This window comes from Paramormyrops kingsleyae, chromosome 7, assembly GCF_048594095.1.
Source record: "Paramormyrops kingsleyae isolate MSU_618 chromosome 7, PKINGS_0.4, whole genome shotgun sequence".
In the NCBI taxonomy this organism is placed as follows: Eukaryota; Metazoa; Chordata; class Actinopteri; order Osteoglossiformes; family Mormyridae; genus Paramormyrops; species Paramormyrops kingsleyae.
This window is the reverse complement of record NC_132803.1, coordinates 24,690,996-24,707,102: the sequence shown is the minus strand read 5'-3', so window position 1 is coordinate 24,707,102 and position 16,107 is coordinate 24,690,996. Positions and strand designations below refer to the sequence as shown.

General features: G+C 46.6%; 1 protein-coding gene across 2 annotated transcripts in view; it reads right to left on the bottom strand.

Annotated features, from left to right (window-relative positions):
- The window catches only part of ric1 (RIC1 homolog, RAB6A GEF complex partner 1), a 64,646-nt gene that overhangs the window by 5,590 nt on the left and 42,949 nt on the right, over nucleotides 1-16,107 (bottom strand). The window contains exons 4-24 of one of the 2 annotated variants that reach the window (XM_023831887.2): nucleotides 14,214-14,321; nucleotides 12,937-13,079; nucleotides 10,967-11,103; nucleotides 9,508-9,599; nucleotides 9,218-9,306; nucleotides 8,904-9,048; nucleotides 8,212-8,260; nucleotides 7,768-7,911; nucleotides 7,456-7,653; nucleotides 7,044-7,082; nucleotides 6,718-6,828; nucleotides 6,113-6,202; nucleotides 5,493-5,653; nucleotides 4,855-4,993; nucleotides 4,514-4,630; nucleotides 3,532-4,251; nucleotides 2,846-3,004; nucleotides 2,303-2,439; nucleotides 1,416-1,711; nucleotides 500-697; nucleotides 17-194 (exon numbers count right to left, since the gene is read on the bottom strand). In XM_023831887.2, coding sequence (XP_023687655.1) covers nucleotides 17-194; nucleotides 500-697; nucleotides 1,416-1,711; nucleotides 2,303-2,439; nucleotides 2,846-3,004; nucleotides 3,532-4,251; nucleotides 4,514-4,630; nucleotides 4,855-4,993; nucleotides 5,493-5,653; nucleotides 6,113-6,202; nucleotides 6,718-6,828; nucleotides 7,044-7,082; nucleotides 7,456-7,653; nucleotides 7,768-7,911; nucleotides 8,212-8,260; nucleotides 8,904-9,048; nucleotides 9,218-9,306; nucleotides 9,508-9,599; nucleotides 10,967-11,103; nucleotides 12,937-13,079; nucleotides 14,214-14,321 — 3,450 coding nt within the window. The remainder of the gene's footprint in view (nucleotides 1-16; nucleotides 195-499; nucleotides 698-1,415; nucleotides 1,712-2,302; nucleotides 2,440-2,845; nucleotides 3,005-3,531; nucleotides 4,252-4,513; nucleotides 4,631-4,854; nucleotides 4,994-5,492; nucleotides 5,654-6,112; nucleotides 6,203-6,717; nucleotides 6,829-7,043; nucleotides 7,083-7,455; nucleotides 7,654-7,767; nucleotides 7,912-8,211; nucleotides 8,261-8,903; nucleotides 9,049-9,217; nucleotides 9,307-9,507; nucleotides 9,600-10,966; nucleotides 11,104-12,936; nucleotides 13,080-14,213; nucleotides 14,322-16,107) is intronic. The other variant, XM_023831888.2, reaches the window with a different exon arrangement.

Sequence of the window (16,107 nt, the reverse complement as noted above, 5' to 3'; positions counted from 1 at the left end):
GGCGTCCCTGCCTCACCTCAGCTGCACTTGGGACTTGTGTGGCCCCTTGTTGGCCAGCTCCATGGAAATGTGCTCCAGCTCCGACTGCGACAGGCTCACACCCGAAAGGTTCTCGTCTACCATGGTCCAGTCCCCATCCACCATGGAGCTGGTCTCCGTTAGATCTGTGGCAGACCCAATACTGCATTCTTCACCTGGATGAGGTGCAGCAAAAAAAAAAAAATTAGGGAGGAGCAACAAATGAAACCACTTCAACCAAACAGCAGAGAAACCAAGATCATGGGCATTTCAAGAGAAAGACAAAGGAACCAACAACTCAGATATCATAGTAGTCTTCATATTGAATGAGATTTATAGACAATTTCAAATCTTCGGAAAGATTTATTCCACAAGGCATTTACTGAAGTAATACACATACATTTCCCTAGGTTACACCACCAACAATCACTGTTCAATAACTTGCATTTATTTGCTAAGAATCTGTACAGAAGCCACTGACCTTTGCTGGTGAGAGGTGAGAGAAAAGCCTCCTGGGTCTGAGGCCCATGTGACGAGGCGATCTCCATCTCTTTCTGCTCTGCCCTCAGACTTTCCAGCCAGCTGTCGCTACGCAGCGCCACCTGGTGGGGAGCCGAGTCCATCTCGCTGTTCAGCATGCTGTCCGCCGACTGCGACTTCAGCAGCTGAGTGCTCAACACTGAGAGGGCAGACAAAGCAGGCAGACTCAAACCACAAGCCCATTACACTGCGTGCGGTAAAATTATAGGCCATGAAACTCAAAAGTAACTAACTTATACCTGTGTAATAAAAATTACAATGGCAAAAACATACGCTGGATCTTGATACGTTCTTAAATAAGTCTATAAAAACCAGCAGGAAGAAACAAGAAACCATGTTATGCTAGATTTCATTTTAAAACCCATGGCTATACTTTTACACGACATAAAAGGTCACAGCAGCACCACTGCAACCGAGAAGCTTTGCTTTGATTTTGATCACCACTGCAAAATGTATCCCACAATGCATTAAAGCCATTCCAGCTTATATCTCTCAAGATGCCAGTCTGTACCTTCATGTAATGCTGGGAAGTAGAGGAACAAAGAGGTATACTACACCGCATGGTTTTATTTAATCGATTTAAAATGTGGTGGCCATGGGTGTAATATCAGGCCAGGCGATTCAACACATTTACAAATGCAGGCCTGCAAAACCAATTTAAATTTTTAATTAACAACATTTTAAAATGATGCCATTAAATGAAAAATTCCTGAAATGGTTTGGGAAGAAACACACAACAGCAACGGTACCAGACTGAGAGGTGAAGTTTCACCAATCAGGTCCTATTTCTATTATTTCCGCCAGAGTTGTGACCTTAAGCCATGCAGGAATTCAGACGTGATGGGGGGCTGGCCCACCTGTGCGGTAATGGCCGTTCTTGAAGGGGGAGTTGATGGAGCAGGCGGGGATGACAGGGAAGGGCCACAGGAAGTCCTTGTGCAGCCTCTTGAGGGCGGTGACGAAGTCGTCGACGCGGGCGACCCGCGTGCGCTCCCTGCAGAGCCAGCCGATGAGCTCGAAGCCCAGCTGCGCCGAGAAGTAGCCCAGGTCCTTGAGACGGACCTGCTCCAGCAGGCGGCGCGCGTGTCGCCACAGCATCATGTCGATGTAGGTGCTCTCTGTGCATTCCCCATCCTTACTCCACCGCTCCCCGCTGCCGCAGGCCGACAGAGAGACACGCGACATTAAACGCCTGATTTATAACTGACAGCATCACAGACAAGTGTGTGACTGACAAGACAGCCTTCCCAGCCCGGAGCCGTTTCTTAAGCTGCCATTATGGTTTATACCAGGGCTTCTCGGTTTTTGATTAAAGGTCCGCATCAGATTTTTGCTCAGAGGTCCGGAACAATTTTCGCTAACAAAAAAACTCTAAAGAATTAACAATAACTTTCGATTCAAGACAGTTTGGTTGTTCTACATCGTATTTTTGTACTCCAACCCATGCTGAGCCTTCCTACATTACCATGTTGGTTCAAAGGTGCATAACTGGCTAGGTCCGCATTAGCTTGCAGTTTGATCTGGACTATCAGAACCCCTGGCTTGTACTTTACAGCTGCTTAATGACACATTTTGCCTGCCGGCTGAACCGAGGTTCTTCAGAGGCCTCTCAAATAAACAGGCACATATTTCTGTACAGTAATAACCCTCTATGAGGCTGCAAGTTTAATGGGCTCATTAGCAGAGAGCCACCTGTCACCCTGGGGCCCTCAAAGCTGTGATCCCCCGAAAGCTAAGCCAGCACCTCTTGGCTGAGGGGCCTGACGGCATGCTGAGAGTCTTCTGCAGGCTGAACTTCCCGGTGAGCACGCTGTCTGCCGACTGGGACAGGCTGATGCTGCGGTGCCGGAAGAATTCAAAGCCTCCAGTGGAGCTGGCTTCCTGTTTGACGGCACATTCGGGGTTAGGCTCGGGCTCTTAGATTCAAGTTGGAACCAACAAAACAACCGTTTGTCTTGATAAGTGGCAAATTAAATGTCAGCTTTAATGTCCAGCTATACAATAAATAGCGATCTAAAAAAATAACCAATGCTCTCAGTTTTAGTTCAAGTTGGATGTGGAGATTCAGAGTAAAAGCATTTCAGTTACATGTTATATAACATCTACAATATGACCTGTGAGTCTTGATGTTATTTACATATTCTATGGAGAAAGTAGTAGCCTTGCTCTGGTTCTAGGACCAGTAACCGGCAAATACAGAAATATTTCAATGAACAGAAGAATGATGAGATGGTCTTGCACTAAACTGATACTTACTTGTACGAAACTAATACCAGAGTTTGAGTACCTGAGTGGTTGGTGTTGGGGGTGGAGTTTCAGACTCTCCTGAGCCAATGGCCTTGAGGAACCTGATCATGTGACGGCAGAGATCCCACTTCCCCTGTTCCAGGGCAGTGTTGAACAGGAGTGTGGCATGTTGTCTGCTTACTGCTGGAACCTCCATGTTCTAGAAGGACATTTTAGACAATACAAAAACTGAAGTATAACACACAGAGCTATAGCAATGCAATGGAAACATGCAGAAAAGTTACAAAATCATTTAAAAAAGATCATACATCAAGAAACATTAATACATAATTTACCAAGATTTGTGAGACGTTCTGAAATTTATGGAAGAGCCACAGAGGGGAATGACAGAAATACACTTGGAAAAATTTACGGCTAAATTAACACGAATCTTAGTCAAAGGCCAGTTTCACAGCTGTTACCATTTAAAGATGATTGCAAGAGAAGAGTTTGTCAAAGTTTTGCGTCTGACATAAATCAAATTTGTACTGCCAGCTACAACCAAGCATGAATTACCACTGCTGAAAAGGCTCGGAGAGAGAGAGAGAAACACTAACTGTTCATAAGAGCCAAAACAAAATAAAGAACAGCCGTGCATACTATCCCAAATGCTTTATCGTGCAACAACAATCGTACAAATGAAACAAAGGCAAAAAGGTAGGTTATTATTCCTGGAGCACAGCTCACCTGCAGAATGATGAGATAGGAAGCAGCCGTATCCAGATCCTGGGCCATGAGACACTCCTCAAACAAGTCCTTGGGGTTGCCCACGGCAGCAAACAGATAGTTCCAGAGTGCGTACTCGGTCTTGCGGGCGCAGTGCACGATGGTCTGGAGGAACAGGGGGAACTCCGTGATAAACTTGGCCACGGTGGGCAGCAGCGGGTCAGGGATGGGCTCCCGGGAAGTGGCCTCCTCCTCCAAGACGACGTGCACCATGAGCTCGAGGACGTGCGGGAAGTAGGGGAGGCCGGCACAGGACTGGGCTAGCAGGAGGGCCTGCTCGCCCAGATTGCGCACCAACAGCTGCCGCAGGATGTGGTGGAGGTAGATCTGGGAGGTGCGCTCCACCGTGCAGAAGGGGAAGAGCCCCTCGGGCGGCTGGCGCGGGCCCCCCAGCCCGTCGTATAGCACCGTCTCGTTGGTGGCGCCCAGCACCAGGGCGTCCTCGAAGAGCACGGCCAGCGGGTAGATGTTGATGTGGAAGGGCAGCATGATGCGCCGTGACAGGAAGGAGTGCGGCTTGCGGTGGTCCCGCGGAAAGAGAGGCAGCCACACCTTCATGCCCGCCTCCCCGCACGCCAACCACAGCGCCTCCAGCAGGTGCCGCTTCTTACGGTTGGTGCGGCAGGTCGTCCACACATTCTCTACGCAATGTGCGAGAACCACGGGCGGGCAGAACGGCAGCTGAGAGGAATTAAGGATGAGATAGACACTAAGTTACATTTATTAAAGTGGACAATGGAGGATTTAACAAGCAAATTACATTTAGAAATGTTAGCAGATCAAATTCACAAATAAAACAAAGCAAATGCAAAATGTACTAGAAAGCTCCTTGTACTGCATGAGTAAGACACCAGAATATATGGTGTCTTATACGGTGTTAATTTCCCTACAGTAGGAGCTTAGTGGGAAGACAAACAATCCCATGCTCTGTGGAATCTCTCACCAGTTTCTTCTGGCTGGACAGAGTTTCCTTCTCTCGTACCTGCGGTCCAGAGCGGTCCCTCTGCAGCATGATAAGCTGGCCTGCTAGGTTCAGCATGATGCTCTCTGCCACGCAGGCCTGAGGGATAATAAGCAGCTCAGCTTAAGAGGGGCCCTCTAGTGGCCATCACATGACCATCTACAAATTTCAGTCCACTTAAGCCATTAGCTGTCTAGCAGATGCTTCTATGTCAACAAACCTCTAACCTGCAATTCGCCAGTTCATACAAACATCTCTAACATTCAAGTCCCTTTCATGTGGGGTCCACTGCCTCGGCACTGGCGAGCTTATTCACACGGTACCTGCTGTGGCGCTTTGAGTGTGATGCCCGTCTCTGTGCGTACGGAGGTGAGCGTGACCGAAACCACCAGGGCAGGATGGGGGATGTAGCGAGACATGGACACCTCCTGCAGGAGCTCAATACTGGCAAATGGGTTTGGACTGGAAGAGGAGAAAATGCGGTTTGGGAATCGGAGAACTTGGCATTCAGATGAATCAGCACATCAATCACGCAGAAGACCCTGATAGATCAGTGCTACAATAGAGCCATGCGGAGGAACAACGACGGACGAGGCTGCGTGATATCACATCGCGACATAATCGCGGTTACATGCCACATGCACAATAATCACTGGCTTTAGACGTACTAGAGTTGAGTAGGGGTGTCAAACTCCAGTCCTGGGGGGGGCCGGAGCCCTGCACAGTTTTGGGTTTCCCCTCATTTAACATACCTGATTCAACTCCTCGTGCTAATCACCACACAGCTCTTGAGCTGAATCATTTGTGGTGGAACAGGGAAAGAATTAAGCTACACAGGGCTCCAGCCCTGCAGGACGATTCAGTATTATACTAGACGATTCAGTATTATACGGACTATAACCACGATTATACCGTAAAGTGATATCGTGCTGCCCTAGACGATGGGCATAGCTGATCCCACCTGTCCTGCTTCCTCTCGATGCTGTAGAGGCAGATGGAGCAGTCGGCCCGGAACAAAATGACCATGTCACGGAACACGTTCAGCAGCAGCGTATCCGACTGCAGTTTGGTAACGCTGGAGAACGTGTTGTCCAGGTTTGACGACCGCAGGTACAGCCTCAGCTGGATGGAGAGACCGATGTGGCATCATCCTGTTAGTGTCCTGCTGCAGGCTCAAAAAACTACAGCCTATACATGGGGGCCCCAGATGCAGATTCTTAAATATGAGAGCATCTGACATTATTGATCACACAGAACTCCAGTGTAAACCAGAGAAGTAAATGCCTTGGGCCTCATTACCCTGCAAAGCCCCTTAGCAGCCCTTCATCTGACAAACATCAGAAGCTACACTTGTGAAGTGTCCCCTCAGCTGCAACAAACTGAATGAGGAGGAACGACGTGAAGGTAACTGAACAAAGCCACAAATACATGGCTGCATGGAACGGAGACTCACTGTGGGGAGCAGGAAGGCTGCGGGCATCACTTAGCTACAGAGCCACTACGCAGAGACAAACGACGGCGCTAAGGTGGGTGACTCGTTAAGTTCCCGTCCCTTAATGTAATGTCGGTAATGTATCTCACCTCCTCCTGCTGGTCGATAAAATTGTAACAGGCCAAGACAATGAAGTCGTTCCACCAAGCCAGGCCTCCAGTCACTGTCATGTTCTGCTCCTTCAATGGCAGAGGGCAGAGAAAGGAGTCATTAAACCAAAGGCAAGCGAACAGAACTTCTGTTAAAACAATACAGACGCTCCTCTACTTACGAATGAGATACGTCCCGAACGGCCGTTCGTAACTTAAAATGTTCGTAAGTCGTTATTCAACATCATTTTAAGGGTATACGCAAGTACAAAGAACTAGGATGCTGGGAGTTCGCACGCTACGCTGCTGCGCGGCGGGAATAGCGGCCAGAAGTCGTACTAGGCGAAATTGGTGCGAAGAAAAAAAAATGTTGCGGACAGGAAACGGGAGCCCAATGAACATAATTCGGACTTACAGTCCTCTTCGTTAGTATGTCTGAAAGTTAGTAAGTTGAAAGTTTGTAAGTAGAGGAGCGTCTATATTGCTCATTATACAGTAAGCAGCCAAACATGGCCCTTGTACGCCGCATTTAATCTGACACCCAGCTCTGCGCATCGCTTCATATGCAAACCGTGAGTCGCCATGAAAATGCGTGTGACGGGCACCTGAGTGATGTTCCCGAAGAGCTTCCACTTGCGGGTGAACATGGTGTAGTGCGCAAAGCCACGCCTCCCCGCCACTGCCACACACTGACCCGGCGTGTCGATGGCCGCAAACTGCGCAAGGGACATGGGAAAGCATGGCATGGAGTCAGCGGCCGGCAGGAAGACCTCAGGCTGAGGTCGTCCATCCCACAATCAGACTCAAAACTCATTCCCACAAATACACATCATTTCTGTACCTGGTCATTCAAATACTACTGATATCTCTCACACACACACACACACACACACACACACACACACACACACATACATATATATATTCATACCCGTATTGGCCAGTTGCACTCCAAGTATGTGCTCTGAGTCTAGAGGAAATAGATGATTGTTAGTCCAGAAATTTCCCTTATTATTATGGGCTATTATGGCATTCTAACACTGGCTCTCCATACTGCAGTACTTAAAGTGCCCTATCGCATACAAACCAAGCAGTGCTGACAGTACATCAAGCTTTTATATTATAAATTCAAAGCCAATTTGACCAAGAATCTCTTGGGATGTACATGCTAACTGGAAACATTTTCACTTGAAGCTGGACCCAGTGTGGCGTGGAAATGCGTAATGGGGCCAACAGAAGTGGTGGAGCAGGTTCCTTCATGGAGAGATTAGCATTTAAAATGAGCACCTGTTGGGTGTTCCTCCTCCCTGGGGAGGTGGCAGGAGAGGCACGCGGCGCAGTACCTGGACCACATGCCAGTGCTTGTGTCCGAGTAAAGTGCTTAATCCCTGAGAGGCGGATGATGAGGACGGGGGCAGCGAGTGCAGGGGGCTGTGGTCCCGAAGCAGGTGCTGGTCCGGGGAGCTGTGAGCCTGGGTGGGATCCCCGCAGGCGAGGTACAGACGATCCTCCCCCACCAGAAGCACCTGCTCCTGGTTGCTCTAACAAAAACAATCAAGCCACATCAAACACCGTTAAGCTCAATTTAAATGCAAAGCCAGCCAGGGCAGGTGGGCGGTACCGTGCACGCCGGCTGCGTCTGAGCGGGTCCTCACCGTGCAGGGGTTCACAGTCAAGGCGCTCTTGATGAACTGGAACTGGAGGATGACGGCCTGCTTGGAGGAGGAGCCGCCTTCCCCTTGGCACCTCCCCTCGCTGCTGGCGATCGCCCAAAGGTGGTACCCCTCTGCACCCCAGCTCTGCGGGAGAATGAGGGACCATCCAGCAGGAACTTACACCAGCCTCTAAGTCCACACATGGGATGTCAGCAGTTAAACCAATAATTCAATCTCACTGTCTACTGAAACTCCTTGATAGTGGAAAAGGTTTGATGAAGGTCACCCCAGCTCAGCGGGTTAAGATGCTATGCCAGTGATCTGAAGGTCCCAGGTTCAAATCCCAGGGTCATTACCAGCACCTTCAGCAATGCGCTTAGACCTCATTCTCAACTGTACCTCACTTTGGATAATGCAAATGAGACAGATGAGGTTGTCACTTACCATAGAGCTGATCTTAATAGGATCCTTCTTCGTACCATCTGATCGATAGCTGCAGTCAGAAGAGAACAAGTATTATACGGAGGAGCAGAGAAACTACATCATGCTTTTTGAACAACAAATACTGAACTAAGCCCGGCATGGCAAGTAACACTGCTGCCTCACACCTCCAGGGTGTGGGGTCCTAAACCACCCCTGTCTTGTGCATGGAGTTTGCATGTGTGAGTGCATGTCCTGCACAGCCTGGGTTAGCGCTCTGAGCTGCTTGGGATAAGCTTTCAGAAAACGCTGTGGCCTCATACTGAAAAAGCAGTTAGAAGATGGTTGGATGGCCGTACCAAGCTGCAGAGCCAAAGGCACATGAGAGGTGAAATCAGGCTTAATTACCCACAGACTAGCATTACCCCAAAAATATATACACATAAAACCTGTTTGTGGTTGTGCCTGGAGCTGTAGGATCTAGAAAACATTGTTTCTATACTTAAAAAGCAGAGCAAAGTGTTTGACAACATAACAAAACAGCCAGCATGACTTTTCTAAAACTGAAAATAAACATACCCAGCTTTACAAGATCCTTCTAATCCCTTACATGAAGAATAAGATACACATTATGTGCAGAGCTGCTGTAGTGTGGCGACAGTGTTGTTGTATATTCATAAGGCAGTGCCTGCCCTGCACTGTACAGCAGCACTCACGCAAAGTCCTCTCCCAGCGTGCAGATGAGGTGAGCCCCAAAGACGCTCCACAAAGACAAACCGCCGCATTCCCACGTCACCATGACGACACTGTAGTCCGGTGACCACCGGATCAGCTTCACTGGGCCTGTCTTGTTCCAGATGTCTGCAGCAATCAATCAATCAAATGCAAACTTTTTAGTATAAACTTGACAGATTCTGTACCTGTTACTTACACTAGGTGGCAGCACAATACAAGACATTAAGTTGAGGATCATTTCACTCAGTTCTAAGCCGCCATGGAATGTAAGACAGAGGCATACATGCATACATACCAGGGTAGTGTTTTGGAGTCAGCTCCAGCTTGTGAGATAGCTGCATTGATCCTGTGGTGTTGTCTATCGTGTAAACCAGCACTAAACCACTGCAGGAAACGGGGAGACCGAGAACTGAAGGTGAATTTCCTGCATGTCCCGTTAATTCTGTGCCTCTTCCATTCTCATGCCGAGTCTTTCCCACCAGATGCAGGATTACCGCTGCATGGCAGGCCAGGTGTCACACTGCGCCTGTGCAGCTTGTGATGAGGTGAGGTGCATCGTGGGAAATGGCCGAGAGGCGGGCCTACCTGGCACAGCCGAAGGCCATGAGTCTGTACTTGTTGTTCACCGCCACACAGGTCCCATCGGTCACATCTGCGGCCCAGACGCCCTGCAGCTGCTGCAGGAGGACATACATTTAGAGGCAGCCTGACCTCCAGCCCACTGCGAGCTGAACTCGTCCCCACTGATTGCACAAGATCTCCGAGCTGCTCCATTACAGGATATCAGCTACTTTGTTGCGTAACAAAATACTGCCAAGGGTACACAGTGCTATACGTCTCCCAAATGAATGCTAAACAAAAATAGTACTTTTATATAGCACTGGGGTGGCAAGTCGTGCAGTTTTTCTGTGAAATAAAGTCTCGAAGACCACAAACCCAAAGCAAACAACCCACCCCCCAAAATCTGAGGCACCCCTGTTTCAACCAGATTTTTCACATTAAACAATTAGGGGTAAATTCAGCATTTTTTCATTTTAGCCATGATATGCACACATTCTTGGTTTAAACACTTGCATAGTTTCACACCTTATTATATAAACCAGTTTCTTTACAGGGGACACCAGCTTAAGCTGAACGGCACAGGGGAGAGTAATGCACGCCAAAAGACAGAATGGCTTTGTGACACCTGTGACAACATTGCTTTTTACATTATGCAATAGGGATACAGCACAATGAAATATTCAGTAAAAATACCAGCTCCCACCAACTTCCCATGGTCCAGATACAAATGTCAATAAAATCATAATTTTTGCAGTGCCTGGGTGAGCAAAATCAGCCTCTTACTTGACCAAATAAAGTCGCCTCTCCATAGGTTCTCTCAAAAAAATAGCACTTTATAGTGCTGTCTGGTTTAAAATCTGACATCACAGTTGGCATCACTTTAAAAATCCTTCAAGTGAGCTGGTTAGTTTCAGCTTAGCTGCTGCCACAGAAATGTAGAGATTTGCTGCCAGGAGGCAAAGCTCAGTGCTTGAAATTCAAATTATAATGCAGCGATTTGCAAGTGTATCTCAAGGAACAGGAGAGAAAGATACATATCAACTTGGTAAATTCACTCAGTTCATCACAAATGAATCGCACCCAGGGAATTCAATTAACAGCAAAATTGCACTCATTATTTTTTAGTAGTATGCCACAAATCTGTCTGATCGTCTCCAGCATCCTGACAAATGTGCCGCTACCTGCTGCAACAGGACTATTACTAATTACAATTAATCATGTTTCCATTTTTTTAAATGTTTCATTTAAAGAGAAGGTAAGAAGAAAAATGCATATTTGTGTTTGCAGAAGGTTGTTAATTTTGTCTCTACACACATTTTGGTCTTTTTATGCAAAACCTTCCATGTTAACTATAATTCAAGATAGCTGCAAAAATAGAAGACAAAATAGCTGTAAGGATATTATAACCTCAGAAAAGAAACTGTGCAAATCCAGGCGCCACCTTAGAGACCCAACATCAATGTAAAACACAGCAGCATCTTACATCTGTGGTGAACCTGTTGGCCACCGGGGTGATGAAGCCCAGCTGACCGTCATCAAAGACCACGGCGAAGCCGTCCAGCGTCACGCAGTACTCCATATCCACGATGTGCACCCTGTCGAAGTCCAGGGAGGGGCCACCTGGACACAGTGGGGGGGGGGTTAGGCCAATTTCCTGAACCTTACGGTCAAGCCACCACTAAAACAATCAGATCCCGACTTTGAAAACTTTTAAAATACTTTCTATTGTCACTAATGTCACACAGTCATATTTTCTTTGCTCTCCTTAGGCGTGCCTTAAAAATAACGTATGATGATGCAATATTTCCATTGCTGATACTGTAATCTTGATAAAGGAACAGCAGACTGGTTTCCCGAGGGCATTTGTGGCCTGCGACAGTGACGTGCACACACAAACATGACGTGCTGCACTGAGACGTGGCACCGATGAACCATGCAGCATGGGATGTTCCGTCTCCGGGGCAGTACTGCAGTTGTTGCTGGCTGAACTAGACAGAACGCGAGTGGGTGCCAGCGATACTGATACGGACACAAACTTAAATGACTCATCCTGACTGCATTATCGTCATCCAACACCCCAACACTCAATGATAATTAATGCACCTGGTGATATACACTCACCTAAAGGATTATTAGGAACACCATACTAATACGGTGTTTGACCCCCTTTCGCCTTCAGAACTGCCTTAATTCTACGTGGCATTGATTCAACAAGGTGCTGAAAGCATTCTTTAGAAATGTTGGCCCATATTGATAGGATAGCATCTTGCAGTTGATGGAGATTTGTGGGATGCACATCCAGGGCACGAAGCTCCCGTTCCACCACATCCCAAAGATGCTCTATTGGGTTGAGATCTGGTGACTGTGGGGGCCATTTTAGTACAGTGAACTCATTGTCATGTTCAAGAAACCAATTTGAAATGATTCGAGCTTTGTGACATGGTGCATTATCCTGCTGGAAGTAGCCATCAGAGGATGGGTACATGGTGGTCATAAAGGGATGGACATGGTCAGAAACAATGCTCAGGTAGGCCGTGGCATTTAAACGATGCCCAACTGGCACTAAGGGGCCTAAAGTGTGCCAAGAAAACATCCCCCACACCATTACACCACCACCAGCCTGCACAGTGGTAACAAGGCATGATGGATCCATGTTCTCATTCTGTTTATGCCAAATTCTGACTCTACCATTTGAATGTCTCAACAGAAATCGAGACTCATCAGACCAGGCAACATTTTTCCAGTCTTCAACTGTCCAATTTTGGTGAGCTCGTGCAAATTGTAGCCTCTTTTTCCTATTTGTAGTGGAGATGAGTGGTAGCCCATCTGCCTCAAGGTTGTGCATGTTGTGGCTTCACAAATGCTTTGCTGCATACCTCGGTTGTAACGAGTGGTTATTTCAGTCAAAGTTGCTCTTCTATCAGCTTGAATCAGTCGGCCCATTCTCCTCTGACCTCTAGCATCAACAAGGCATTTTCGCCCACAGGACTGCCGCATACTGGATGTTTTTCCCTTTGCACACCATTCTTTGTAAACCCTAGAAATGGTTGTGCGTGAATATCCCAGTAACTGAGCAGAACGTGAAATACTCAGACCGGCCCGTCTGGCACCAACAACCATGCCACGCTCAAAATTGCTTAAATCACCTTTCTTTCCCATTCTGACATTCAGTTTGGAGTTCAGGAGATTGTCTTGACCAGGACGACACCCCTAAATGCATTGAAGCAACTGCCATGTGATTGGTTGATTAGATAATTGCATTAATGAGAAATTGAACAGGTGTTCCTAATAATCCTTTAGGTGAGTGTATATTAAGCATTGAAATATTTTGACTACCCTCATTAAAATGTGCTGAGGCTTAAGAGAGAGAGCCTACCCCAAGGAGCCCAGAATAATGCATGTCCATGATACTATTGAGCAGAGTCTGAAGACATGATCTGGGCCGATTCTCACCTCGTGACGACTGCAGGTCTAGGGAAAAGGGTACAGTGCAGAGGTTGATGGCCTTGCGGCCGTTGCTCACGCCATCCCAGTGCAAGATGTGCAAGAATCCATCTGCAGTGGACACCACCAGGTCCTCCTGCATCGACTGCAGGCTGCAGGAGACAGGCAAGGTGGTTGAACATTTGAGTCCTTCAAGCAAAGAAAGTCTTTTTTTATGGAAAATCTCTCAGCTGAGTCAGGTCAACGTTTCCATTCACTTTCATCTGCGCTGCTATCAGTTCCACTGCCCAAGAAGCTGGCTCTGATATTTACTATTGTTGTCATTTATCAATGTCCCAGCGATTAGTCACAAAGTAGTTTATAACAGATAGTTGCAGATCTCAATATTCTCAGCCAGTTCTAGACCTCAGACACAATGCTAAATCCTTTGTTGTGTGGTGTGAATGCTGCTTACCCACAATCATTCAAACAATTACAAGAAACCTGAAGCCTATGTACAATATCTTTGTGCTGTAAAAAAAAATAACCTGAAATTGCATAGGGCAGGTCTGAAGGGATCAAACAAAATTTGCTGCGGTCTTCAGTCCAGACCAGTGAACTGTTTTTAATGAAACATATAGAAGACTAAAATTCTAACGGCAGCAGACTTCAGCGGTAATCATTTTATAACCTGAAATTTGCTAGTTCAAGGGAAAGAAAGATCGACAAGTATCCACTTTGAACAAGTGCCAGCAAGGGAACTAAAATGTTTCACTGTGGTTGGCGTACCGTGTGGAGAAACTGGTGTTTATTTTTCCCATCTCTGCTGCTAAAATGGATGAGCTGTTCTTTACAATGGCCTACATAAGGCTTACATAACAGTACAGTGTTTACAGGCAGCTACAATGACTCCTGAATATAACCCACATGACTACAGCACAGATGTAAATAAAACCAGAACAGCAGGTCTAACTGAGGCAGCTGACTCTGCATGTGAGCACGTTTTGGAGATTAATCCAGCAGCCGGTGTGCAATTCGGTTTGCTTAACAGAGTGGCAGCTCTTCACCAAAAGATGCATAATAAGCTGTGTTAAGCGTTAAATAAGCACAAAGCCTGACTGCTTTGGGAAACCTGATAACACACGGGTCCACATTCAGTCCTTTCAGTTTCAGATTCAGCGCATTTTATTTTAAGACTTAAGGATACAAGGGTGCCTTATTTAAGCTACGTTGGGACTGATGATGCTGATCTGCTATGCTGTGATGCTGGAGCCCTTAGGGTAAGGATGAGGGCGGTGTGTTCGTACCTGGTGATCGGTGCCTCCAGGTCCACCGGCTTCTTCATCTCCAGGCTCAGAGCAGGAGCGCACTGCTCCTCCTTGTACCCTGGTGTCACTTTTACACGGGGATTCCCCCTAGAGAAACGGCCAAAGCACCCAGAGTTACTTCACCCTGACCCCATAAAACCAGCAACATACTCACACTGATTGCGGCTGCCTCTAACGTGCATAACGAACATCTCCAATTTTCACCAGTGCCTGCACATCTGCTTGTATATCTCAATCTCTGGATCCCTTTAGCAGCCGATTTTCCACAAGAATTTCCTGTGCAATTCCTTCACGTTAACAACTGGAATAAAACCCCCGTTTTTTTTTTTTCTTTGGCTCAAATATTAAACCTGCAAGACCTTAATTTGTAGCCATTAGACTTGACCTTAAAAAATAAAGCGGTATTTGTCTCTCCACCTTGCGCAGAATGTCTGTGCTGTACATCATGTCCTCCTAGGAGAACAATCTCATACTCTAAGGCATCTTTCTGTATCCCAAGATCAATCAAGCAGGCCCTTAATTCACTCACAAGACTGCAGGTTCTGTGCACAATTTTAGTAATGCGAGAAATCCCTACACAGACATATATGCCAGGCTATACCTATATCTAGATACGAATTTAAAAATCCAATGAATAAATGTAAAACTATCACTTGATGCTTCCTCATATGGGGCTAGTAATGTGGGTAACACACGAAGCATCTCCACAGCAATATTTTGCTAGCTAATTGGTCACCGACAACGTAGCATGTCTTTCCAGCAAACATGACAACCATAAACAAAAAGCATCAGCTGGACCTCAGTTAAAAATGGAGTCAAGCGTGGGCAGCAGAATGGAGTGCTAATATACATAACACCCCAAGGGAAAAAGGGAAAAGAGGCAGGAGAAATTCTCCCAAAACTTAAAGCCAGTGCGAGAGAGTGCAAAGATAAGCTTCAGGCAACTCGGCTTAATTTACACCTTTGGCTAGAAATGAGCTGTAGGGTTTGCCGAATACGGCAGTGCGCTATTTACTACATGATAGAAAATGTCAACATTATTTCAGCGCCTAGGCTGTGTTTGGCATTCAGCAGCACTAAAGACAAAGAGAGAGAGAGAGAAACAGCACAGAGGGCTACAGCGAGTCCGATGGAGACGGCGCAGCTGCAGTCAGGAAGATATAAAGGCGCTACTTAAAACAGTCAACATCCTAGCATTTACAATGGCTAAATTCAAAGTTTAATAAGATTTATGAAGGACAGATTGTCCATCTTTCAAACAGCTTAGAATAGACACATCAGTCTATAAAAACCCACCCTAATGAGAATCAGAAATGCTCCAAACCACGTCGAACAGACTTATAACCTTAACAAGGCTCTCCTAAAAGTGTCCAGTGTTTGCTATAATACTGGATGAGTAAGAGCAGCATGCGTACACTGCCTGTCAAATGCTTCTGAATACTTCTCTCTCTCAATGGGATTAGGGTCAGGTATTTGGCAGGCCCCATCAGCTTCAATTTTCCTTCACCTTGCATCTTACTGAAATAGTTCTGACAGGATATTTACAGTGAGTGCAATGCTAAAGTTTAACCACAAACGCTAAAATACAGGACGACCTGACTGGCACTGTATGTGCAGTACATTGAAAACTGTTCAAAAATTGTGGATCGTAGACAAACATACACCCAGAATAAAGAAAAACAGACAGTTAAAGAAAGTTGCTAAAACCTTTCTTTGGGGGGGGCAGAGGGGATATGACAGGATATCGCCAAGGATCTTTTTATGCAGAGAGGAATTTGACTGAGAATTAGTGGAAGTTCCCTGCACTACTCCCAGTCCATATCTGTAGGTGAGTGAAGCTGGCAAGTCTGTGCAAGAGGTGAAAGAGCATCAG